Here is a 26,143-nt window from a genome sequence, read left to right as displayed (position 1 = left end):
AAGTCAAAGTATTGTGGGTACATCTGGCAATCAACACTTCCCATATCCCACACATCCTGGAATATAAATGACTATTGGCCATAACACACACTGACCACCTAGTTCTCATTTCATTTGTATTCTTGGAGGATATGGCATCAATGTACAGTGCCACAGCCCTACCCACAAAAGGTTGATTTACGCCTTGAAATATGGCCCATGTATCAATTCATGTTTTAAAGTTGCATCCTTGCAAAATGCAACTTCATTTTAGCAACTGTCACCCTTAGCTCATATGAATAAATTCGTATTCCAGCCAGGGCCTACATCAAGTTTATACGGCGAGTGCATTTCTTTGACGCACCTTTCCGCAAGAAATTTGAGCGGGAACAGTGTAAGGCAAAAACAAGAATGAAAACTCAACCTATCGACTGATGCATGTGCATGTATTGCTAAAACAAACATTCGTCTTCAAAACGGGACACTTACCTCCACTAAAATCGATTCACTTTATTACTAAATGACCTGAAACATAAAGACCCCCACCAACTATCCACCATTTGCCGATCATTTTGGTTATGGTAATTAGCAGTTGTATCAAAAAATGGAATCGTATTAAACGGACCGTGATTACATGACGCTCTGAAGTCGGGGGAAGGGGGACGAACTTTCAGCAGTTTCTATTTGTTCGTAAATACGTTTTAATGCGTTTCCACTTTTTATTCAACCGCTAATTACCATAACAGTATTACCGACAAATGGTAGAAAGTTGGTGGGGTCTCAATGTTTCAGGTCATTTAAGTAATAAAATGAGTCGTTTTTAGAGGAGGTAAGTGTTTCGTTTTGAAGATGAATGAAAATTTTATCGATCCATGCACATGTATTAGTCAATAGGTTGAGTTTTCCATCCTCGTGTTTGCCTAAATCCGTTGTGCCTCTCTGCCTAGCGAAGTGCGACAAAGAACTTGGATTCGCCGGCTAGACATGGAGCACACCTTGGTTTAGTGCAAAGTCATCTAGTTATATGCTGGACTGCTGTCACCCTGTGCATGTTAATATATTCTGCTAATTTAGCAAAAAAATAATCATACCACTTGTTTGGTTCTTTAAGAACTCTACCAAACTGCAAAGATTGCGCTATCTGAAAGCAGTATGTTGGCAACAAAAACAGGAAGTTAGCTTTGCAATTGATTCTTGGGCTCTACATCATGAAAGAATGTGTGTGCCCACAAGGCTTGCACATGTTTCTCTGGCTTGGAGCAGTGGCTCTTATGACTACACATACAGTGGCAGAATGAATGTTGAACGTAGAGATTTTTCTGGGTTACATCTTCTATTTTTTAACTTATCCTATCTCACGGTATGCACCTCTCTTCTTCTTCTACGACCATGTGTGAAAACGTGCTGTAGGCTAAGTTGAATCAAATCTTACTGGCCTCTGACCCCCCTGACCTCTGCCCCCACTCCGACATCAGCACCTGTCAATCATCTCCATAAGCGTGCAGCTCGCTCAGATGATCACGTGGCTACCTGTGCCTGTAATTCTCTTTCTTGTCGCTACGGCGTGTGGACGTGTGCTTGTCATGGGTAAATCAAATCGTAATGGTTCTAAGAAGTGCAAACATTGTGACAATTGTAACAGTAATTTCTCGGCGGCAGATCCACATGCTTTATGTGTTGATTGTTTAGGTCGTTGTGATTGGTCTCAACGTTGCACTTTTTGTGCTGGCCTCGACGACGATGCTTTCTCTGAATATCGCCGGGTAGCTTGTAGACGCATGTCAGACAGGGATCGTCGCAAAACATCTGAGGGTCCGTCTGCGTCTAAACGTCCTAAGGTGGAACGCCATAAGAAAACTGCAGTTCGACGTTCGAAGTCCCCGCCTCCTAATGAAGATTTCCTAGGGGAGGCGTCTGATTCTTACCTCAGTGAAAATCTGCGTCGACTTTTCCGTCCGCATGCATCCAGCCCTATCACTTTGGAAGACTCCCCACCACCTAGGGTTGTCGTTTTATCTACATCTGCTGTTCAGCCCCGTCCGTCTTCGGTGGTAACTGTAACGATGGTAGTGTGAGGCGAACACAGTATCTGATTTAAAAAAAACATGGACTGGAGGGAACAACTCCTGTGAAGCGCCATGGTGGAAGCGAGAGCCCGAGTCTTGTGAGGCTTCGTCGTCGACGGTGGAGGCAGGTCAGCAAAGCCATAAGCACGCAGGATCGTAGTTCTCATCCAAAACGCCAAGGTAGTAAGTGAGACTTCCGAGGCGGAGGCAGTAGATAATGGAATGAACAATCTCTTATGCAGTAAGTTCATTCTGTGTTTTACCTGATGATGGGGCCAGAACAAGCCCTGAAACGTTGTACTCAAGAATAAACAGAAGATGTAACCCAGAAAAATCTCTATGTTCATCAAATAGCAACTTCTAAAATGCCAGTCAAGCATCTAAAATGAATGTTACGGATTATTTAATGAAATTTTATGAAGTAAGATAGAATGATCTTACCAGACCCAGAATTATGATGTTCTTGATCACTAATACCAAAGCTGAAGCATTATATAGAATTTTCCATTGATCAGCAGCCACAATCTGTTTTCGTCTGGAACAACAACAAAATTACCTAAGGTTGCATTAGGTTTCATTTCCATAAATCAAACCCTGCATTAGTATTTGATTAATACAAACAGGATGATAGCAACAACCTCTTTTTTGTTCGGATATCTGGACTAAGAGAAGTTCAGAGAAAAATAGTGATTATTGCTGTCTGTCTGTCCATCCATCTGTCCGTCCCGTGCCATTGTACCTGTGACGGAGCCTGACCACCCATGACATGACCAGTTACGACCAGCTCAGGCTGGGGACACATTCACTATATGCCACATGTACCAATTCCTGCAGGAGATATCAAGGTATCGACAGAGGAGTGTTGCGTTCCGTGTNATGCTGGACAAGGTGGTAGCCCTGGAGCTGATTGTGCCGACCCTGGAGAGGCAGATCCGACCCTACATGAGGGAACACAGGCTCAATGAGGATCAGGTGTTCTCCAAGTATATAAAGGTATCTAAACTATTCATTGTTTGGATCTTTGTTCACTTTGTGTTAAATGTAAGTGTTATTACCATTAAACCTCTATATGTTGAAAATTGGAAAACTTGTCATAATACTGTAACCTGATAGTTTCAAACTGTCATATACATTAAGCATCACCATTAAGAAAAAATGCTGAATTACAAAAGAAAGGGTGAAGAGGTTCATGTAAAATTGAGAACAACTAAATGTTCAAATATATGATGAGGAAGAGCATTATCTTCACTTTTGTTCATGGTTGCAAATAATATTTTTCCATAATTATGATTACTGTATTTTAAGCATTAGAATCACACAAATGTTGTATGTACAAGCTGCTTTACCTCAGGCTGCAACTTTCATTACAGAAATACACTTCCCTCACTCACTCGGGTTGGTGTATAAGGCCTAAAAAAAATGTTGTGGTTCTGATTACCCGACCAACCCTTGAATTCTGGTGCCGACCCTATGTTTTTAAGCAGTATGAATAAAATAAGCTTTCAGATACCATTGGTTTTTTTCGGCACCGACAGACACTGGTCATTCTGATAGAAAAAGTCGACATGATGGCTGCAAGCTTGATTAAACAAACAATTACACATTGATAAATGTGTTATTAGTTTGTATTTTACTTCTAGAAAAATGTAAAAAAAACAACACCAAAATCCTACCTACCCTGAATTTGAAAGAGGTGTAATCGGGAAACCACAACATTTTTTACATTTGGCCTAACCTCACTCACTTAAGACATAGCACATATGAGTTTTCTGTGCCACTAGTGGGATGTTCTATGAATTACATGCATCAAAAGCAGGATCACTACTGTAACATGAAGAATCAGAGGATCAGTAGTGATGTGACATTACATCAAACAGAATATTCATACAGATTGACCAGATTTGTACTAACAGTCAATGTCAGTTATGGGCATGTTGGATAATGTTAATGATAATGCTCTTTCTGTTGTCCCACTAGGATTTGCTGGAGCGGACAAGCAACATCACCTCCTACACAGGGGAGTCTGCGTGGGAGACCAAGGCCATTGCTGTCATCGATTTCATCAAAGGTCTAAGGGTGAGGCTACACACGTTTCACTTTCAGTCTCTTGTATTTATCTAATGTCTTGCAGGATGAAGTGATAATTTCAGAGCAGGTTTAGTAAATCTATCTGGCCAGGTAAGATGGGTTAGCACTCATCCTTTTATTCATTTGAAGTCTATGTACAAATTGATGGAAAGGGCAGCAAAATGATATCCTTTTAAGGTTAAAAAACTCATGATTTTTGGTTTAAACTCTCAAAACATGATAAAGGAGCACCAGCAGCTGGCTTAACTCTTCATCATAACCTTCAGTGTAGTTTGGACACTCCTCAGCTCAGGACCTTGATGTTTAAAATGTTGCTGTAGGAGAAAGGGGAGGCAATCCTGGAGGTGATGAAGCGTGCATCGCCGCCGTTGAGCAACAATGTGGAACAGCTGATACAGAGAGGCCTACAGTTAGATCATCCCATGTAAGTGTTGAGGACACTCTGAAAACTGTTTTCTTGAACACACCACATGGTTTATACTCATTTATAATAGGATTCATCAATTATAATGGCCCATTTTACGTAGTGTAGTATTGACATACTAATGTGTGTTGAATGATGCACATGTGTGAGAACACTGGATGTGGTGGTTTCTCCAGTGATTTATCAGGGTCTGTCACTATGAGAGTTATGATGATTTCAGGAATACCTTCTTGACATCCCACTCACAGGAGTCTTTAGTTTAACACTGGGACCTGGTAACACAATCATTTTAATAATGATATCTGTACGCATGTATTATATTGTGCATTCTCTATAGCAGTGTGCTCATTATGAATGGTTATTTCCTTCTTTGAAACAAGTATTTAACATGTGGGAGATGTATTTTATCCCTAACTTGATGTTTCTGTTTAGTGTGAAGAGGGTTAAAGAGGAATGTCACTTGTTGGAAGTGAAGAAATTAATGAAGAAATATGGCATGAAAAACATCTGTCAGCCAACTAGAAGTAAAATACAGGTAGGAAATTCGTCAGATATTTTACTACAACAGTTTTCGGAGTATTTAAGCTCATTTTTGGTGTGTGTTTTTTTCAGTGGTTACCAAAATAAAGATATAAAGCAATATTCACATGGTTGAGATCGTTATGAGTATGGGTTGCCCCAGCAATCCTTGGATAAGCATGCTTTCACAAAGTAAAGAGTGTTGGTTTGTTCATTCTTTTATTCTTCATTCACGTTTTGTTTTGTTTGTTGTTTAACGCTGGCCATGAGCATTGATCTAGGCAATTGGGATATGATTACATGTGGCCACCAAGTCAGCGAGCCTGACCACCTGATCCCATACCGATCCCATCTCTTACAAAAGCATGTGTTTCTGAAGACCACTTCTAACCTGGATCTTCACAGGTTCTTCATTCACAAATACTAATACTTAATAATAATTGAATATTGCCACTATTGCTAAAGATTGATATACTGACTGCTGTTAAGTGCCCAATACAAATGCCTGTTAGAAAATACTCCTACGAATAATATTCTGTGCGTATTGTTGTAGCAAACGATGTACCACATCCTGGCGCGTGACATGACGACGTGTATAACGGATGCAGTCCAGCTTATCACCACATATGGCATGAAGCTGGAAACAGAGCTGTACTTCTTCCGGCTTCAGTGGCTGGTGTCTCACAACAGGGTCAGTGACCAGCAAGTAGACAATGATGCTGAAATAACCTTTTCTTGGAAAACATAGATTCCTTACTGGATTTTCACTGATTTCCTTTCCTAAAGATGTCTAAGTGTGTCTTTGCTAATTTGAATGTTTCAACAACAAAAATCCAGGTTCATACAGGCTTCAACTTGAACTTAAATTCCCTTTTGAAAAACCTTTACTTTTAGACACAACCTTGAAAGAGTCTCGAAAATCATTTTAATGCTTATATGTAGCCCAAGGAGGACTTTCTTCAAAGAATCAGTAACCTCTACAGGTTTGTACAATTACTGGCTTTGTATAATGCATATCATCGCAAGGCATTTTCGGGGCGGTGGGGTAGCCTAGTGGTTAAAGCATTCGCCCATCACGCCGAAGATCTGGGTTTGATTCCCCACATGGGTACAATGTGTGAAGCCCGTTTCTGGTGTCCCCTGCTGTGATATTGCTGGAATATTTCTGTTGTAATACCATGTAATACCATACTCACTTACTCACCCTATGCCATAGGAGCATTTATTGATTTTTCTCCTGAATAAAAATATGTCACATGTTTTCCTCTGAAATAGGAATCAGTGTTATACCAATTTCCTGCAATGGATGCCCTCTTTCAGCTTGAAGAGTATTTTGACCTCCTGAAGTCCTTGACCCCTGAACTCTCTCTTCACTGTGGGAGGCAAATCATCATTCTGACACAGGTCAAGCTCGACACAGTCATAAATGACACACAGGTAGACACTTTATCCTGATTTGACCACTTTCGAAAAGGCATTATTTTTCCTTATCCTGACTCATGCTATGTGCTTATCTCCCTTTTCCCTCAAACGGTATGTGGAAACTTGAATCCCTTTGCTCCCTAAAGCTAACATAAAATCACTCACTCAGTTGGGTTACCTCCCTTCCACTTTTCCCCCCACTGCGTCCCACGTGACCAATACAGAGGCATGCTCTTGGCAGACGGTTGGGCGGATACCTTGGGTCCCTTTGTGGCTTATATCCTTTGTTATCTTTAGGCTTTTGATCTAAGTCATGCCGTGAATGTATAGTTTAGGCATTATGTCAACTAATTGTTGAATTATTCATGTAAAATATTATCTAAAACTTACGTTTATGTTGTATATATTGCACACATTTGTCTACAATTGAGTTTGATAAATATTTATTGTGTTGTTTACGCAAAAAAAACTTAGGCAGGGTACGGCGTGATAACAAGACTTACACTGTGAGGGTTGGTTCTCAGTCATCAAATTGTGAGTTGCTGCCTTTATTATCTAATAATACAATATGTCATCTGCCAATACATCTATTAATGTATCGGAGTCACCAAAAGTCTACGTCATCGCAGACGAGGAAGTCGAGGCCATCAAAGTCTAGATCATCGTCGAGATCTACCAGACCTGCCGTACCGACTGCCCAAGTTAGGACGTTTGCCAACGACCTAGTGTCTGCTGACGAAGTTCTCAACTTGTCTTTGTCGCAGCCTCCAACCTTGGAGCCGTAGATCTTCATAAGACCTCAACTATTGTCTCCAGTTACGACGATGGGGGTTGCTAACCCCACAATGCATTCCAGTCACACATCTACTACGTCGATGTCGAGGCAATCTACTCCTTGCAGTTTATCTATGATGTAGTCAGGGTTTGCAAACCCTCAGACCAACAGGTGGCCTACGTCTACGCAGACCAGATTGTAGACAACCCGCTAGAGTTCATGAACGCTACCTCATCACCGATGTCATCCAGCCAGGTTCACAAACCTCTTGAGATTATACCTCATCATCAAGCAACTACACAGGCCAGACGATTTTGTTGATAATATTACTTATTATCCAAGCTATGGAACATCGACTTAACTCTTAGCGTCAACTACCAGAACCACGACCATCTACAGGGTTCGCGAACCCTACAGCAGAAGTTGTTCTATTTATGGATGATGATGAATCAGGCTCCTATATCTACAATGATGCGGAGGTTGTATCATGGATTGCTGGTGGTTTGCCTACATCCTCACCTACCCGACACTCCAACCCTGTGGATACTTATTGTATTCAAGATGATGACTTTGATTCTATCACCATCCCACCGATGAAGCCGATATCTCAGGTACCGGAAAATCTCAAGGCAGCATTTGCGAAAACTACCAAGAACCAAGGGCAACATACGCCATCCTTCATCGCACGGAAATTCCCTCTACACAATATGGAACAGTTCCTCAAGGCACCGGAGATTGACGATGACTTATCTTTGCTTAGCAACTCCAAGTCACGCAGTTATCGAGTAGAGGACACTACGACCATAACCAGTTCCTCCAATCAAGATTTTCGGGTATCTAGAAGGCCAAGGAAAAGAAATATCCTACAAATAGAGGTGGCAAGTGGTCGTCATTTCATCGGTCATCTGATAACTCCAGGGGAAGTTCAGGCAAAGGGCGTTCCTATGGATACTCCAGGGCATCACGACAATGAAGATCAGTTTCGGAGCGATTGGTGCATTCCACTCCCAGTTGTTCCCATAGAACCATCGCAGACATACAGTTTCTAGGAATCAGATTCCAGACTACACTGAATCACATCACTATTCCGGAGAATCAATGGGCGAACATACAAGCGTGTCTTCCAGACGCTCTCAACTACCCTCTACCAATAAGGAAGTGGCAGTGTCTACTAGGCCTCCTGACGCCAGCACAAGCTCTCACATGCAGAGGAAGGTTACAGTTGAGACCGTTACAATACTTTCTCAAGCCTCATCTCTTCAGTCTGCAGAGTATTGCCATACCTCCACATCTAACATCGTACCTACTATGTTGGACATCGAGCCTGGGTTCTCGACGCACTGTCAATCCCATGGGAAGGACTAAACGCATATGCATTTCCGACGCCGGTCCTGTTACCACAAGTACTACACAAAATAGCACAGGCCAGGGTACTACGTCTGCTTTTGGTCACGTTCTACTGGCCAGCAAGAATTTGGTTTCCAGACTTAATACAGCTCATAGGACCAACAATGCGCCTCTCGAAATCTACTGATCCATCCACACACACTACAGCGCCACAACAATCTGATGGGATTTCAACTTCACGTGTGGACTGTATTGCGGACTGCTTGAAGAAAAGATGTTATTCCACGAGAGCAGCTAAGGCAGTCACAATGGCTGTAAAACCTTCAACTAGGAACCTCTACGACAATAAATGGAAAAGTTTTGACCAGTTTGCTACTCAGAAAGGATTCTCAGCTGTTAAGGCCTCACAGCCGCAAGTTAGCAGTTTACTTATGTCATCTGAGGGTTACTAGACACCTCAAGGGATCAGCTCAGTGATTACCATGGATTCGGAAGTCAAACTAACCAAAGTACCAAAACTCATCGCCTTATTGAGATCGTTCAAGTTGGAAGATCAACAACGGAGATTCAGAGCACCAGCCTGGGATCTCAACGTAGTACTGCAACACTTGACCAGTGATGCGTATGAACCACTGAGACAGACAACTTTTGAGCAACTAACACAAAAGACGTTATTTCTCCTCGCACTGGCTTCAGTGGCAAGAAATATGGAAATACATGCCCTAGATTTCGGACGAACTAGGTTCGACAATGGACAACATGCTGCAGTCCACTTAGGACTTAGATGGGATTTTAGGCAAAAAATCAACTACCAGGCCTGCCATATAGACAATTTCATGTTCCAGCATTATCTACGATATTGGGACCAGACGATACACAAGACCTGTCATTGTGTCCGGCCAGAGCACTGAAAATATACCTATAGAAAACTACTACTAGGAAGAGAAAGTCCAAGTGTCTTTTCATCCCGCTATCACCCGCCTTGACTATTGAAGTGTCACGAACCACAATCTCATTTTGGATCAGAGCTGTTATTCAACGAGCTCACAGAGCAGCAGGCTTAGACCCGCCGACGGCATGGAACCCACATGAGATTAGAGTGTTAGCCTCAACACTCGCCATTACATGGGAATTGCTCATTATCATCGATAATGGAGGGCTGCTTTTGGAGATTGGACACAGTATTTGCGAATCATTATCTGAGGGATATCACTACAGAAGATGTACCTGGGATACACCAGTTCGGACCACTAGTAGTAGCTTACCTTAACAGATCAGAAGATGAGAAACTCACCCGTATCACGATTGTAGATGCTATTAGGTAGAAAAGTCTCTTACCTGTAACAATAAGTCGTACATAAGTGATATAGACTCAGTTATGGTAACGTTCTTACCTTAACAGATGGTCGGTTATGGTAACCTACTTACCTTAACAGCTGGTCGCGATTTAGTTATGGTAACGTTCTTACCTTAACAGATGGTCGCGATTCAGTTATGGTAACGTTCCTTACCTTAACAGATGGGTCTTGATTCAGTTATGGTAACCTTCTTAGCTTAACAGATGGGTTGCAGCTATTTAGTTATGGTATAGATACTACCTTATTAAATGGGTCTCGATTCAGTAAATAACTAAGGTGTATTTATTCAACATGGTGGTCCCAATTTCTCAAAATTACCTTAACAGATGGGTCCGTGATTCAGCTCCCAGTAAGTATAACTTAAGCTATATTGACAAATGGGTGGCTGACCCACCATCTGTTTCTCACCTTCCAGATGAATATAGCATGATTCAGTTATGGATAAGGGAAAATTCATACCTAAACAATGATAAAATTGATATTTTGTTATTTAAACATGTTGATTCATAGCTTAACAATGGAGGCTGTTATTTATTAAACGTATCTGACCTTAACAAATGGAGTCGAGATAACAGTTGTCAGACTTTTGTGGAAGCTGCAGTGGCTGAGGAGGTTAGATTGCTTACTTCATGTGCTGGCAATTAGGTGCCTCACCCTGAAGACGGTTGAATCCCAGATGGGACTAAGCCCCAAAGGTACTAAAATCTGTACTTAACGGTTATGACAGACAAGCACGTTTTGGGTTCTGTGTTTCTGAGAATGAAGAGTAAATTTTCATAGTCTGTGTCATGATAAGTATATCTGTATGATAAATATTCTGATTTAGGTAATATTTACACATACAAATATTGTATGGATTTCGGCATGATTTGTCATTTTAGATGTTTCCTCTTAGCTGTTACACTTGCTTGTGTTACCAGAAAGTTATCTGTGACCCATGTAACAATATGTCAGTAGTCAGTATATAAGTATTGATATTGCATACCTGTTTTACACAGATGAACTTCATATCTGGAGTTGGGCAGTGGGGTAGCCTAGTGGTTAAAGTGTTGGCTCATCACGCCGAAGGCCTGGGTTCGATTCCCCACATGGGTACAATGTGTGAAGCCCATTCCTGGTCTCCCTCGCCGTGATATTGCTGGAATATTGCTAAAAGCGGCATAAAACTCAAAACTCACTCACTCTCTCAGATCTGGAGTTCTGTATGGTGTATCACTGAGTGCCACAGATTCAATCTGTTACAACCAGGGTCAAGGTGGATCAGTGGCTGAGTATATCACAATCTACTGTATAGAGTTGTCCCCCTTCGTTGAATCAGAATTAGCCAATTAGTTGACTTCCTGAGAGGGCTCCTTCTTTCACTTCACAATCCATTCTCATATGTTTATCCAAAGTCATTAACATCTGCAACCTGAGTTACATTTGTTTGGTGTTTTCTGACTCACTGATTTTCATGCTGATGCATGTCCGTTTCAGGATATCCTGCAATCCAAGAGATTGTTCACTGAAGCTGCTGTTGGAACTGCTCGTATACTACTTCAAGGTAGGGGAAATTTGAATGTCCTGAAGATCATTGATGAATGTCTTGAAGATCATTGGTGAATGTCTTGAAGATCATTGGTGAATGTCTTGAAGATCATTGATGAATGTCTTGAAGATCATTGATGAATGTCTTGAAGATCATTGATGAATGTCTTGGAGATCATTGATGAATGTCTTGGAGATCATTGATGAATGTCTTGAAGATCATTGATGAATGTCTTGAAGATCATTGATGAATGTTTTGAAGATCATTGATGAATGTCTTGAAGATCATTGATGAATGTCTTGGAGATCATTGATGAATGTCTTGAAGATCATTGATGAATGTCTTGGAGATCATTGATGAATGTCTTGGAGATCATTGATGAATGTCTTGGAGATCATTGATGAATGTCTTGGAGATCATTGATGAATGTCTTGGAGATCATTGATGAATGTTTTGGAGATCATTGATGAATGTCTTGGAGATCATTGATGAATGTCTGTTTGAAGATCATTGATGAATGTCTGTTTGGAGATCATTCATGAATGTCTGTTTGAAGATCATTCATGAATGTCTGTTTTGAAGATCATTGATGAATGTTTTGAAGATCATTGATAGCATAATCATTGCATGAAGTCAAAATGTCTCAGACCTGCAATTGATTGGACTTAATTAGACCAGTAGTAATAGAAGCAAAATTCTGTTACTTATCACTAAACTACAATGTAGGTGTTAATGGGTGTACATCTGATGTATTGAAACTAGGGTGACTAGTCACAGTATGTAGCTGGTGCTGTAGTGAGCTGCGTGAAGCTTGTATGAACTCCATTGTGTGTTTAACAGCTCTTGTCATCATTACCTTTACCCTCAAAAATAAAGTTGTTTCTAGAGGTTGTATATAAACGAGTTGATTGAAAAGCAGATTTCCTCGAAGGCTCTATCAAGCGTTTAAATATTGTGAAGTAGGACTCATGTGAAAGGAGAAAATCTTTGAAGATGTTAACATTTTCTGAATTAACTTGTGTGATTACTTTTCTTAGCTGATTGTGAAGCTCTGAAAAGCTCACCTAGTTATATCATGCCATGATACTTGAACAGCATCAGTTGTGCAGGGGACAGGTGTGTCTGTTTGTGTGAACTTCATCATGTGATCATTGTGCTACATGTCTCCACAGATATACAGGACCATGTTAACTGTGAGATCTACGAGGAAATGAGGAAGGACTACAGTGAAATGACAGCTCTTTTGGCTCTGCAGGTGAGGACTTAGTGAGTTTAGTTTTACGCCACACTCAGCAATATTCCAGCTTTATGGCGGCTGTCTGAAATAATCGAGTCTGGACCAGACAATCCAGTGATCAACAGCATGAGCATCGATCTGCGCAATTGGGAACCGATGACATGTGTCAACCAAGTCAGCGAGCCTGACCACCCGATCCAGTTTTTCGCAGTTAGTCGCCTCTCACGACAAGCATGGGTTACTAAAGGTTCATTCTAACCTTTGTCGGGTTCTGCAGGTCAGGAACAGATATAGACAGTAACAAAAACATTCACTCAAACATAACAAAAACTGATCACATGAGTTTAATCCTTTGGCAGTGGTGTAATTATAAGTCCTCATTGCTCTTGAGTGTGATTCTCATTCCCAGCAAGAGTTGTGAAAGACATTCTATTCTAATTCCCATTTTTAACTGCAAATGTCAGTTGACTATTAATACTGAATATTTATCAGTAAAGACATCACAACATTGACTTTTTGCATTATGGTCAGGCTAATTGATTTGTGTCATCCTATCCCAATGATAGATTGATGCTCATGTCAAGTACTGGACAGGAAGCGTCCCTCAGTCATATATGTGGTATAAGTTAACCACTAGTTAAATGTACATACAGAGGATACTAAAACTCACTGAACTCACAGATCTTTCCGATATTGGTTTTCGTTTTGCACCAGTAGTGGTGGCAGGTGGTCCTGAGCATAGAACTCAGGTCACAAATCAGATGAAATTCAGCAACGATGGGTGCGGAGAGTCCTTGTATGGGTGACAGTGTTTGGCAGCTTGACTCCTGAAAGTTTCTAGAACTTCAGTCATGCCCCCTATCAACAAAGCACATGTGATAATGTGGTCTCATCTTAGGCAAGTGAGTTTGTTTAAACTTGCCTCTGTTCACCCAGCAGAAAATGGGTACCTGGTGGGATAAAGTCATGTGACTATAACCCTCTAGCGCCTAACTGGCAGCTTGGGTTATCCGGGGTAATAATAATCAGATTGTTTGGGTGCTTCGATCGTGCATTGTGCATGGAGCAATGTGCATGATAAAATGGACTGTTATGTTATGTTGTTATTGGTAGTAGTCTGTACGGCTGGAACAGTGATAATTCTGTATTGTGTTGTTGTGCTATCAAGTCGTTACTGTGTTACAGTGTGAGTACAACAAACACTTGCTGCTGTCCCAGTACCGGTGTCGGACGTCCAGGGAGGCTGTCCTCGTCTCCTACCTCACAGACTTCTTCACATCTCAAGCAACAACAAAGGTGAGGCTTAACTTTAAACTGTTAGCACGTGTGATGCTGTTGGATGTCACATACCCACCACCAACCTAGCTAGCTGTGTAGTTTAATTCAATGTTGTGAAATCTGATCATCATCATTTGCATATGAAAAGTGCATCAAGTATAAGTGATGAGAATTACAGTTTCCTGTGCCTATTTTTACATTACAAAGATAATTTTACCAATTCTTTTCAGGGTGATATCAACTATGCAAAAGTTTACAGGTAAGTCAGCCAACTTATTCAGTATTTCTTGTACTATGTACAGTGGAAACCGCCTAAGTAAAGACCGCTTAACTAAACAGACCGGATAAGTAAACACTATTCTTTGGTCCCGGGCAAATGTCTTCATTAATTATCACTATTAGAGTCTGGTTAACTAAACTCGGATAAGTAAACAATACCGCTTAACTAAACATCTCTCACGGTCCCTGGAAGTAAATTACTTAACAAAAGAGACTGGATAACTAAATTAGCAATCACCACATAATCTGACATGAGGGGCACGTGTCAGTCTCCAGTCAAACAAACATTCTACTTACAGCTTGCTGGCATCATGCAGTTGACAAAACGCTGACAACTGTACTTACAAATGTTGTCTGTTATTCTGCTGTATACATATACATGCATAAGGTTGTCATTTGCAGGTTTTGATAAGTTTGGATAAGTAAAATACCTGATAAGTAAACAATTTTGGCGAGTCCCTTGAAATTTTACTAACAGGTTTCCACTGTATATCCCGTTGTCCTGTAACCCTGTTGAGGAACCTAGCAGAATGGTTATCTGTGTTGAAATGTGGGTCCTGGAATATCGCTCACTGTGGTATGAAACTAAATCCAGTCAGACATTATCGTGTTCAGTGAAATCTCTTTGAGGTTTAATGCAATGCTTTGAGCCAAAAGTGTCTACTTTGTTTTCCACTCATCAGACAGACCTTTTTTTTATCACTTACAGGTACTACACATCTAACAACACATTAGTACAAAGTAATTATGCATATATCACAGTGGTAAATATCATGCAAGTGTTCATGATGTAACAGAATCTCATGCAGGGCTCCAGATAAGGGCCGTATCTGCGTATGTACGGATAAAAAATATGCACGATACGGTAGGAAATAATTTAGAAAGCGTAGTAGATACGCACCACAGCAATGGTGTACGGTCTTAGAATCATTTACAGACGTATTTATCTGAAAAATTATTGTTAAATTGTTTATTGACCTGTTTAAACAAGAGTCGCAGTGTTGTGGTGCATGTATGAAATGAAACACAACATTACTGATACTCCATAAAATTCCATTCAGTACTCTTTAGGTTTTCCAGTACTCCTGTTTTGAAAAAATATGGAGTACGTATTCCTGATTTTGAAAAATTATCTGGAGCCCTGTCATGAAAATTCTCAGCCTTGTATGATGCATTCTGATGTCATTTCTGAAATCCATTCCAAAATTTGTTTCAAAGCGTGTGCAATACATGTAGCCCACCAGACCTCCAGCTAACTTGAAGTGGTTGTTTATCCCTGAATTTCAATTGGTGTGGCTGCCACCACTGCGTGATCACTTTTCTAGTTAACATCATTTAGCAAGACACTATCTTATCACTGAAGTATATGACTAGGAATATCGTAACAACTTTATTATGCATACACAATGATATATTAATGTAAACTTTGAAGAGTGAGAAGAGATGGCAAAATACCAATCAGTATCAGTGTTCATCACAAGGGTTTTACTTGACACTTAATGCAGCAGTCAGAAATGAGTTATGTGTGTTGTTCACAGACTGGCCAGTTTGCTGGATATTTCACTGGTCCATCTCCATGGTCAGCTTGCAATCAAGGCTTCCGGTACAGGTGACATGGAGACGGCAGTCAAACACTGCAGGTGAGATGAGTAGCCACAGTCTGGGGGAGAGAAAGTGTTTATGGCCTTATTCCATAAAACAATTATTATGTTGGTGTTTACTCCTACACTTGATCATTTCTTGTAATCGTCATGACTGGAGACACCTTGTGGAGTGCTGCTCTCCATGGCCAGTTTGTCATCAGGGAAGAGCTGTCAAGATGGTTACCATGTATCATAATCAGTAAACATTGCTTTCTGTAAAGCAGCATTCACTCACAAGGAAATGTTAAGGGTGTTAAGAATTGTAATGTGCTTTCAAGAATTGCTGATTTTGAGCAGTCATTGAGACATCGAAATCACCTACAATCCATGATGTTATAATGCAGTCTTTTCAATCAAACATTAACCTATTCAGTTATTCTGAAAATATATGCATGATTCTTAGCTGCAAAAGAATCTCTGAGGTCATGCATAAGCTTGGTAATCCTCTATATTAATAACTATCCTTTTCACCCAGGTGTTAACTTCTGGTATTTTGTAGTAAACTGCTGGAAAGTGACCCGTCCTGCTCCACAGCTGAGACCCTGTACAAGGTGGCGCTGTCCTTCCTGCAGCTATGCCAGAAGAAGGAGGATGATACATTGGAGGGCAGCAGCAAGCTGCGGGATCTGTCCTACACTGCTGTCGAACTGGCCAGTCTCGCTCTCACCATGTGCAGTCCAGGTCAGCTGTCTCAACCACCTAGTGGGGATTCAGGGATAAAATAGGTCCCCAGTACCCCACACTTGTCTCACACCCAATGGGGATTCAAGATAGAATAGGTCCCCAGTACCCCACACTTGTCTCACACCCAATGGGGATTCATGATAGAATAGGTCCCTAGTACCCCATGCTTGTTTCAGCATAGGACCCAACAGTGTTTGATGGTAAAATAACTCCCAAGAACCCTATAATCATGGTTACATGGTTGTGATCTCCTTGACAGGCTGTCATGTAACCCACTAGTGTAGACTGTGTTAATCCTATTGTACATTTGTTATCCCCTGGCAGGTAATGTGGGGGGATATAGTCGGCTCCTCGTCTGTCCATCTGTAATCATTTTGTTTCTGGAACATAATTCAAAAACTGTTCCATATTTTTCAACAAAAATTGGTAGATATATCAAACAGAACCTAAAGTGGTGCCTTTTGCTATTAACAGAATTTTTGTCATTTTTAATTATTCTTGGTTTCCATGGAAATGTTTTGGACTTAATCTCAAAAGGGAGGGGCGGGCTTCATTTCCGGATCACAACTCAAAAAACATTCAATATCTTTCTACAAGACTTAGCAGGTATATCAAACCGATCTTAAAGTGGTGCCATTTGCTATTTGCAGATTTTTGGCATTTATATTTTTCTTGATTTCCATGGAAACAATTTCTACTTAGTCCAATGAAAATGAAGTTGGACTTGAAGTAACTGTCAGATGATTTGTCTTTCAAATTTGTGGAGGCCGGGGGGATTTGTCATCATCTGATGACTCTTGTTTCACTGAGTCATGCTTGTTTCAGAAACCTCCTTGTCTATTAGAAAAATATTTTCAATGGATTGTTATAAAATAATAATATGTAGAGAGAAAATTGGTTCATGCAGTCTGAAGATGGATATATTTTCCTGTGCACATGTAGTAGTGTAATGCCACGGTGGTTGTGATGGTTTCAGAACGTATGAGTGCGTGTCTGGACCTGTATCGAGCCCTGTCCCTGTGTCTGGATGTCAGCAGACAGTGTGAAGTCGGAGACTATTCTCAGTCAGTACAGGTAGGTCACTGTGCATTTCAGTCAGTACAGGTAGGTCACTGTGCATTTCTGTCAGTACAGGTAGGTCACTGTGCATTTCAGTCAGTACAGGTAGGTCACTGTGCATTTCTGTCAGTACAGGTAGGTCACTGTGCATTTCTGTCAGTACAGGTAGGTCACTGTGCATTTCAGTCAGTACAGGTAGGTCACTGTGCATTTCTGTCAGTACAGGTAGGTCACTGCATTTCAGTCAGTACAGGTAGGTCACTGTGCATTTCTGTCAGTACAGGTAGGTCACTGTGCATTTCTGCAGAGGGGATTCTGAGAAGAATAGGCACTAAGACATGGAATAGCAGTGGGGAATCTGAGAAGAATAGGCACTAAGACAGAATAGCAGTGGGGAATCATGAGAAGAATAGGCACTAAGACATGGAATAGCAGTGGGGAATCTGAGAAGAATAGACACTAAGACAGAATAGCAGTGGGCATTTCTGTCAGTACAGGAGAAGAATAGACACTAAGACAGAATAGCAGTGGGGACTATGAGAAGAATAGACACTAAGACATGGAATAGCAGTGGGGATTCTGAGAAGAATAGACACTAAGACATGGAATAGCAGTGGGGAATCTGAGAAGAATAGACACTAAGACATGGAATAGCAGTGGGGAATCTGAGAAGAATAGACACTAAGACATTTCTGCAGTGGAGATTCTGAGAAGAATAGGCACTAAGACATGGAATAGCAGTGGGATTCTGAGAAGAATAGACACTAAGACATGGAATAGCAGTGGGGAATCTGAGAAGAATAGACACTAAGACATGGAATAGTAGTGGGGAATCTGAGAAGAATAGACACTAAGACATGGAATAGCAGTGGGGATTCTGAGAAGAATAGACACTAAGACATGGAATAGCAGTGGGATTCTGAGAGAAGAATAGACACTAAGACATGGAATAGCAGTGGGGAATCTGAGAAGAATAGACACTAAGACAGAATAGCAGTGGGGAATCTGAGAAGAATAGACACTAAGACAGAATAGCAGTGGGGAATATGAGAAGAATAGACACTAAGACATGGAATAGCAGTGGGGATTCTGAGAAGAATAGACACTAAGACATGGAATAGCAGTGGGGAATCTGAGAAGAATAGACACTAAGACATGGAATAGCAGTGGGGAATCTGAGAAGAATAGACACTAAGACATGGAATAGCAGTGGGGATTCTGAGAAGAATAGACACTAAGACATGGAATAGCAGTGGGGATTCTGAGAAGAATAGACACTAAGACATGGAATAGCAGTGGGGAATCTGAGAAGAATAGACACTAAGACATGGAATAGCAGTGGGGAATCTGAGAAGAATAGACACTAAGACATGGAATAGCAGTGGGGATTCTGAGAAGAATAGACACTAAGACATGGAATAGCAGTGGGGAATCTGAGAAGAATAGACACTAAGACATGGAATAGCAGTGGAGATTCTGAGAAGAATAGACACTAAGACAGAATAGCAGTGGAGATTCTGAGAAGATTGGACTCTTAAGACTTATCTTTGGTCTACTATCTATTTTGTTCATTGACTGTGAAACAGTTTGTGAATTGAATAAAATTTATATCAATGTGAAGTTTTAAGTTGAAACTAGCAGAGAAAACTATTGTAAAATGCAGCAATGTTTTAGATTATTACGATACCTATAGCATCAGTAATTTTAATGAAAAAATATATACAGTAGAACACGGATATAACAAACTCCAAGGGACCAAGAAATTTAGTTCGCTATATCCGTTGTTCGTTATTCACATTTGACACCTGAATCTACAGCCTGAATTATCTGAAGCTTGGTGTCAAAAGTGATAGCTTTACGTTTGCCTGCCATAGTGACGAGAGTGAACGAAGACCTGTATACCAGTCAAGCTTTTAAACACGACATGTTTGTTTTGTTAATTAATTAATGACCATAAAACAATGTTGATTCGCCGCCAACAAGGTTGATGTATACTGCTAAGTGGCTGAGCTGACACTGAGTTAGTTCGCTAATCACGTCGTTAATTGGGTCTTGGGGGTAGTAAATCAGTTCGCTATAGCCGTTAATTCGCTACTCACGAGTTCGTTATTCGCGTATAATTTTAATGATATTATAAAGGACTATTGACGGGACTTTTACATTTGTTCGCTATATCCGTTTGTACGCTATATCCGTGTTCGCTATATCCATGTTCTACTGTAGCAGTGTTTTGATGTATACTTGACCAAAAAAGAGAGATAAGGAATATTTTTGGAGATATCATTTTCAGTGAAGACTGAGCACACCATTTCATAAAAATATCAAGGAGGGTATTCATGATCCCCAAGCTTTTGTGTTCAGTATATTTGCAGCCTGAATCTGAAATTATGTGCACACTGTGTATTACAGAGCCCCAACAACAGCATGTCGGTGGAACAACAGGTAATGGCCAGTGAGATGCATGCAGAATGGAACCTGACCCCCATGTTCAAGGAGGAGTCGTTAGTGATGACCTCCAGTAAGGTGCTGCCGCTCACTGTCAACTACCTGCTGGCTGTCCCATCCCTCGCTACAGGTAAACACCAGGGTGGTTGGTTTAAGGAGTCGTTAGTCATGACCTCCAGTAAGGTGCTGCCGCTCACTGTCAACTACCTGCTGGCTGTCCCATCCCTCGCTACAGGTAAACACCAGGGTGGCTGGTTTAAGGAGTCGTTAGTGATGACCTCCAGTAAGGTGCTGCCGCTCACTGTCAACTACCTGCTGGCTGTCCCGTCCCTCGCTACAGGTAAACACCATGGTGGTTGGTTTAAGGAGTCGTTAGTCATGACTTCCAGTAAGGTGCTGCCGCTCACTGTCAACTACCTGCTGGCAGTCCCGTCCCTCACTACAGGTAAACACCACGGTGGTTGGTTTAAGGAGTCGTTAGTCATGACCTCCAGTAAGGTGCTGCCGCTCACCGTCAACTACCTGCTGGCTGTCCCGTCCCTCGCTACAGGTAAACACCATGGTGGTTGGTTTAAGGAGTCGTTAGCTGTCCCATCCCTTGCTACAGGTAAACCCCAGTCGTGCAAGAGTTTTAATACAGGAAATATGGGTGTCTCTGGAAAAGTTAATAAATGCTGATGCTGGAAAAATTGTTTATATGTGTGCTTTTAAAATTCACTTTAGTGCTTACAAGATAATAGATTTTAATTCATCTCTGTGCAAGATTTGCAGTTGCAGTTTTCAGCAGATTAGATTGCATCCTTTTTATCTTCTAAATACTCAAGGTTTGTGAATCCCTGGCTATAAGTTTGTTCATGTGGCCATCAATTTTCATGTGTTTGTCAAATTTTGTTCTCCAGTACCAAGATTTTCGAAGTTCTCTTAGCGCTAAGATAGTCGTAAGTGCCATACATTAACATTTACTTATGACTATCTTAGCTCTAAGAGAGCTTCGAAAATCTAGGCCCGGATTTATATTTATCCCAGTTTCCAGGAAACAGAATGTAGCACAAGGCGTTAAAAATGTTTTTTGTTTAAAAAATCTGATTTCAAAATGTGTCCTGGTGTTATGTGGTTATTTGAACAGTGACAATGACAGTCTTGATCAAGGTATTTCAAATCCTAGAGTACCATTATGTATTCAATTAAGTGTGAGGGTCCCTGGTCAGAATGGTCCGTAGTACCTGGGGCGGTGGGGTAGCCTAGTTGGTAAAGGGTTCGCTCGTCATGCTGAAGACCCAGGTTCGATTCCCCACATGGGTACAATGTGTGAAGCCCATTTCTGGTGTCCCCAGCCGTGATATTGCTGGAATATTGCTAAAAGCGGCATAAAACTAAATCCATCCAGCAATCAAGCAATCACTCACTCACTCACTCCTTAGTACCTTGTTGTACTAAGTATGGTGGAGAGCTGTTGGTCAGTGATTTGACTGGTTGCATGTCATTGTGTATGAAATAGAAACTGCAAGAATGTTTCGAATACCTGTGAACAAATTTGATTCCTTACATGTAAGAAAAACTTCTTTCAAAAATAAAATCCAAGGTACTGTTAAATTATAGGAGTTCATACTTTGTGAAACATTGTCCTGTGATATACCTCAGCAATTGTCAAAATCAGCTTAAAACACATGAACTAATTTCTGTTACTCCCCTTATTTACAATGTCAGGGAACAGGGATGCTGTAGTGACGAAGTTGTCGCCGACAGTGGTGCAGAGCATGTCGGAGCCCCTCCTTCCTCTCCTGCTCCACTTGAGGGAAAACTCCCATCTGGAACTGGCTCACCGATTTGCCAGCCACACCATGTCCTCCCTCACCCAACATGTCACACAGTTCGACATGGGATTCGAACACAAACAGGTGGGTACCAACATCTAACCAAATGGCAAATATAGGGCCAAGTAGAAGATCTTGCCAGTCTTAAAAAAGTCTTCTGAGGGAGGTACTGCAAGGCCAACTTTTAGTTGTCCCCAGCCACAATGCAGAACGGGGCACTACATGTTCAGCAGCGCACGTACATATGTACGTCCCGATTCTTGTTAAAGCGATATCTCATCCACTGTTGTATCCTATGTCTTCAAACTTGGTGACAGCCTACATTGGGGGATTACGCAGACACCAGTCAATTTTGGTGACCTTGACCTTATTTTCAAGCTCACCATGACACTTTGACCACTTTTCAAACTCTTGTTAACGCGATATTTCATGCACTGTTGTACCCAATGTCTTCACATTTGATGTCAGGAATTAACATAACTGGTATCAGGGTAGGGTGGGGTACCCGGGTTGAAACTGTGGACCCATCCCAGCCCTAATACACACAGATACTGACAGTGGATGTGTGCATCTGGATCTATACATTCAAACCTACTATATTCCTGAAATATCTTCAGAGTTAAGAGAAGATTCTGACCATGACTAAAAAGTACATCACACAGAAGGTTATCTTCTATGTGACCGAAAGATTAAAACTAGTAAATATGTTATACTCTTCTTTAGCGGTGGGGGACATTGCCATGTTAGTGGCAAGCACTTGTTAATCTGGAAATAACGCTGGCCCAAACCCCTGCCATCCTTGTAACGCTTTCTTGTATACATGATTCATCTGGGGATTAGATATGGAGGAACATTACTGGATTATCGTGAAGGACTGTATCAGGAAGTATAAAATAAGAAAATATGTGTAAACCAGTGTTTATGAAATTAATCAATTTCATTGTGGAGATCCTTCAGTTTTCCTGTTCATTTCTTTAACATGACAAATCACATGTCAAGGTGTTACACTGATACTATTAATGAGTGGTAGGGGCAGTGTGCGAAATAGTTTCCAAATTTTGTTAGCCAGTTGGGCAAGATATGCCTGAAAGTTACCAGCCCACAAAATAATTCCCTAGCCCGAAATTTGAATGTAGACACAGGTTTCATCATTAAGCTGCCAATGTGATGAACATTTTTATTAGGCCATAATCTAGCATGATTTAAAAAGTGTATTATAACTTAACAAGTCGGAGAGAGTGATATATTTTCAAAATGAAACCATGAAAATTCACTAGCCAGTTGTCATGCTGTTGATCACTGGGTTGTCTGGTCCAGACTCGATTATTTACAGACCGCCGCCATATAGCTGGAATATTGCTGAGTGTGGCGTAAAGCTCAACTCACTCACTCACTCACTCACTCACTAGCCAGCTGGGCCAGTAACTGATGAGATATACTGGCCCAATTGAATTTTTAGTGGCCAGTGGCTAGTGGGTCAGTGGTTATTTCACACACTGGGTAGGGGTGACTATTGAGGGGGAAACAAACTATTGTAATAGTCTATTGCAACCTACTATTGCGATAGGGATAGTCTATTGCGACCAACTATTGCAATACTATTGCAATAGGTTTTTTCTCCTTGAATTGTCTCATTTTAAGTCATTTCCCATTTGAATGTACAGTTTATATGAAATAAAAACAAGCTGAAGTAGTTTCAGTCTCTTTTAAAAACTGACAAGAAACTTGAAACCTAGATCATGTTTGTTTAAGAGGTAACAGATGTGGATAACTCTAAATCAAAGTGAACGAATCTGGTACTTCCTGCATTTTGCGATGCACATTTATCAACAGAATTACTAAACTAGCGGTAGTCACACATACTATCGATGCATCAATAGTTTTTCGTTTCTACCATCGATTACTTGCTATCGGAGACTCAACAATTGCAATCCATCAATAGTTCGATGCATCATTACAGGCCTAGTGAGTGGCAGAAGATGGACTCTAGTTCAGTTGGATTCAACTGATTGATTTGTTCACTGAGTACAAGCTTCAGCTCCAACTCAACTTGGTGCCTGTTGAAAGCTGCACTGCCTTTGGACAACAGATATTTCATTGTTCTGTTTATCAATTTGATCTAAATAAAGCCAATGAGGTGGGAGTTATTTTATCATGTTCTTTCCTATATGGATTCTGTTATCACTCTCACTCTCTCACAATTTCTCTCCTGTGAAACAGACAACAGCTGAGCTGACTCAAGTTGATAGTCACTTGACCACAGCGAAAGAAAAAGTTGGCCCTCTGATGCAGGAACTTGCGTTTGGTATTCTCACAAAGGTTGGTATTGTGTGTTTGTTCTGGATAGTTTGAAGTTAACTGGTAAATATATCTATCAAAGTAGCAATTAGATTTGTCGGGATAAAGTTCATTTAACTTTTCACCATGTCCCTTAGGTGTGCCTGAAACCAATGAACATAGGTTCAACTCCGAAATTCCCCATGATTTTGTTTCCAGATTTGTCAGTACCATTCTCGTGTTCGTTGGTTTACGGGGCGGTGGGGTAGCCTAGTGGTTAAAGCGTTCGCTCGTCACGTCGAAGGCCCGGGTTCGATTCTTCACATGGGTACAATTTGTGAAGCCCATTTCAGGTGTTACCCGCCGTGATATTGCTGGAATATTGCTAAAAACGGCGTAAAACCATACTCACTCAGTCAGTCGTTGGTTTACATCAAGCTGATGAATTTCGGGTAGAATGCAGGATTAGACAAAACTCAATCAATCAGTCAATCTAACTCAATCAATCACTCTCACTCACTCACTCACTTTGTTTTTCCCAGATCTTCAATGCTCGCAAGGTGGACCAGAACCTTGGTCTGTCCTACATCATCAGTCAGCCTCACAAAGTGATGATGGAGACACTCAAGAAGTTAGTGTCCAGCTCCGGTCACAACTACAAGAAACTCATGGTCAGTATCACCTGCCTCTGTAACGCCATTAAAACACTGGTATTCATTTGGGTGTCATTTCACACACTCAGTTTGAAAAATTCTTTTCAGTATGATAAATCATGTGTAGTTTTGTCCTCAGTCAAGATTTTAAATGATGAGTTGTCTTTCCTTGCTGAAACTGTGATACCAAAGTTGCTGTGAGGTTTTCTGAAAAAAACTTGATGGTCAGCATTTGGGCAGTCATATCAGGCATCATATTTACATTGTGACCACTACTATGTACATAATGCCCCTTTGTGCAACATCTGGGTTGTCATATATCATTACTTAGTCTTGTATCACTGTTATGCGACGACCTGTGAAGATCCAGGTTAGAATTGATCTTCAGTAAGCCATGCTTGTCGTAAGAAGCGACTAACGGGATCGGGTGGTCAGATGCGCTGACTCAGTTGACATGTCATCTTATCCCAATTGCGTAGATCGATGCTCATGCTGTTGATCACTGGATTGCGTGGTCCAGACTCGATTATTTACAGACGACCGCCATATAGCTGGAATATTGCTGAGTGCGGCGTAAAACTAAACTCACTCCCTCACTGTTATGCGACATGTGACTCACTGGGACATCACACAAACATATACTTATACAGTGGAAACCGCCTAAGTAAAGACCGCTTAACTAGAGACCGGATAAGTAACCATTATTCTTTGGTCCCGGGAAATTTCTGCATTAGTTATCATAATTAGAGTCCGGTTAACTAAACTCGCATAAGTAAACAATACCGCTTAACTAAATGTCTTCTCACGGTCCCCGGAAGTAAAATACTTAACAAAAGAGACCGGATAACTAAACTAGCGATCACCACATAATCCGACATCCTACTTACAGCTCACTGGCGTCATGCAGTTGACAATACACTGTCAACAAGAGGCCAGCCCTGATAAGTTGTTCATTGTTTTATGTAGCTTGCAAGTATCAGTTAGTAGACCAAGTAGCAATGTGAGTGTGTTTATCCAATTTACATGATGAATGACTTGAAGCAGGACGCTATTACGTTCACGTGGCAAGTAATAAAAGCTGAAATCATTTGCAGGTTTTGATAAGTCTGGATAAGTAAAATACCGGATAAGTAATCAATTTTGGCGAGTTCCTTGAAATTTTACTCATTAGGTTTCCACTGTATTAATTTACATGTGAATGTCTACTCATTGGACCCAAGAGAGTGAAATGTACAGAATACCTGTAGAAAAGTAAACACTCAATGTGA

The 26,143-nt window shown here is 41.0% G+C and overlaps 1 protein-coding gene across 1 annotated transcript in view; it reads left to right on the top strand.

Moving 5' to 3' along the window:
- Positions 1-26,143, top strand: part of LOC124286345 (kinetochore-associated protein 1-like) — an 82,516-nt gene that overhangs the window by 29,319 nt on the left and 27,054 nt on the right. Inside the window, exons 25-41 of the mRNA XM_046722706.1 lie at positions 2,880-3,038; positions 4,023-4,121; positions 4,454-4,557; positions 4,990-5,092; positions 5,630-5,767; positions 6,397-6,513; positions 11,455-11,521; positions 12,679-12,761; positions 13,929-14,039; positions 14,252-14,280; positions 15,839-15,940; positions 16,443-16,624; positions 17,604-17,701; positions 20,096-20,681; positions 21,839-22,029; positions 24,166-24,264; positions 24,765-24,893. Coding sequence (XP_046578662.1) covers positions 2,880-3,038; positions 4,023-4,121; positions 4,454-4,557; positions 4,990-5,092; positions 5,630-5,767; positions 6,397-6,513; positions 11,455-11,521; positions 12,679-12,761; positions 13,929-14,039; positions 14,252-14,280; positions 15,839-15,940; positions 16,443-16,624; positions 17,604-17,701; positions 20,096-20,681; positions 21,839-22,029; positions 24,166-24,264; positions 24,765-24,893 — 2,397 coding nt within the window. The remainder of the gene's footprint in view (positions 1-2,879; positions 3,039-4,022; positions 4,122-4,453; positions 4,558-4,989; positions 5,093-5,629; positions 5,768-6,396; positions 6,514-11,454; positions 11,522-12,678; positions 12,762-13,928; positions 14,040-14,251; positions 14,281-15,838; positions 15,941-16,442; positions 16,625-17,603; positions 17,702-20,095; positions 20,682-21,838; positions 22,030-24,165; positions 24,265-24,764; positions 24,894-26,143) is intronic.

Source organism: Haliotis rubra, unplaced genomic scaffold (assembly GCF_003918875.1).
Source record: "Haliotis rubra isolate DU_JTF1 unplaced genomic scaffold, ASM391887v1 Scf380, whole genome shotgun sequence".
NCBI lineage: Eukaryota > Metazoa > Mollusca > Gastropoda > Lepetellida > Haliotidae > Haliotis > Haliotis rubra.
This window is presented reverse-complemented; position numbering and strand designations above follow the sequence as displayed.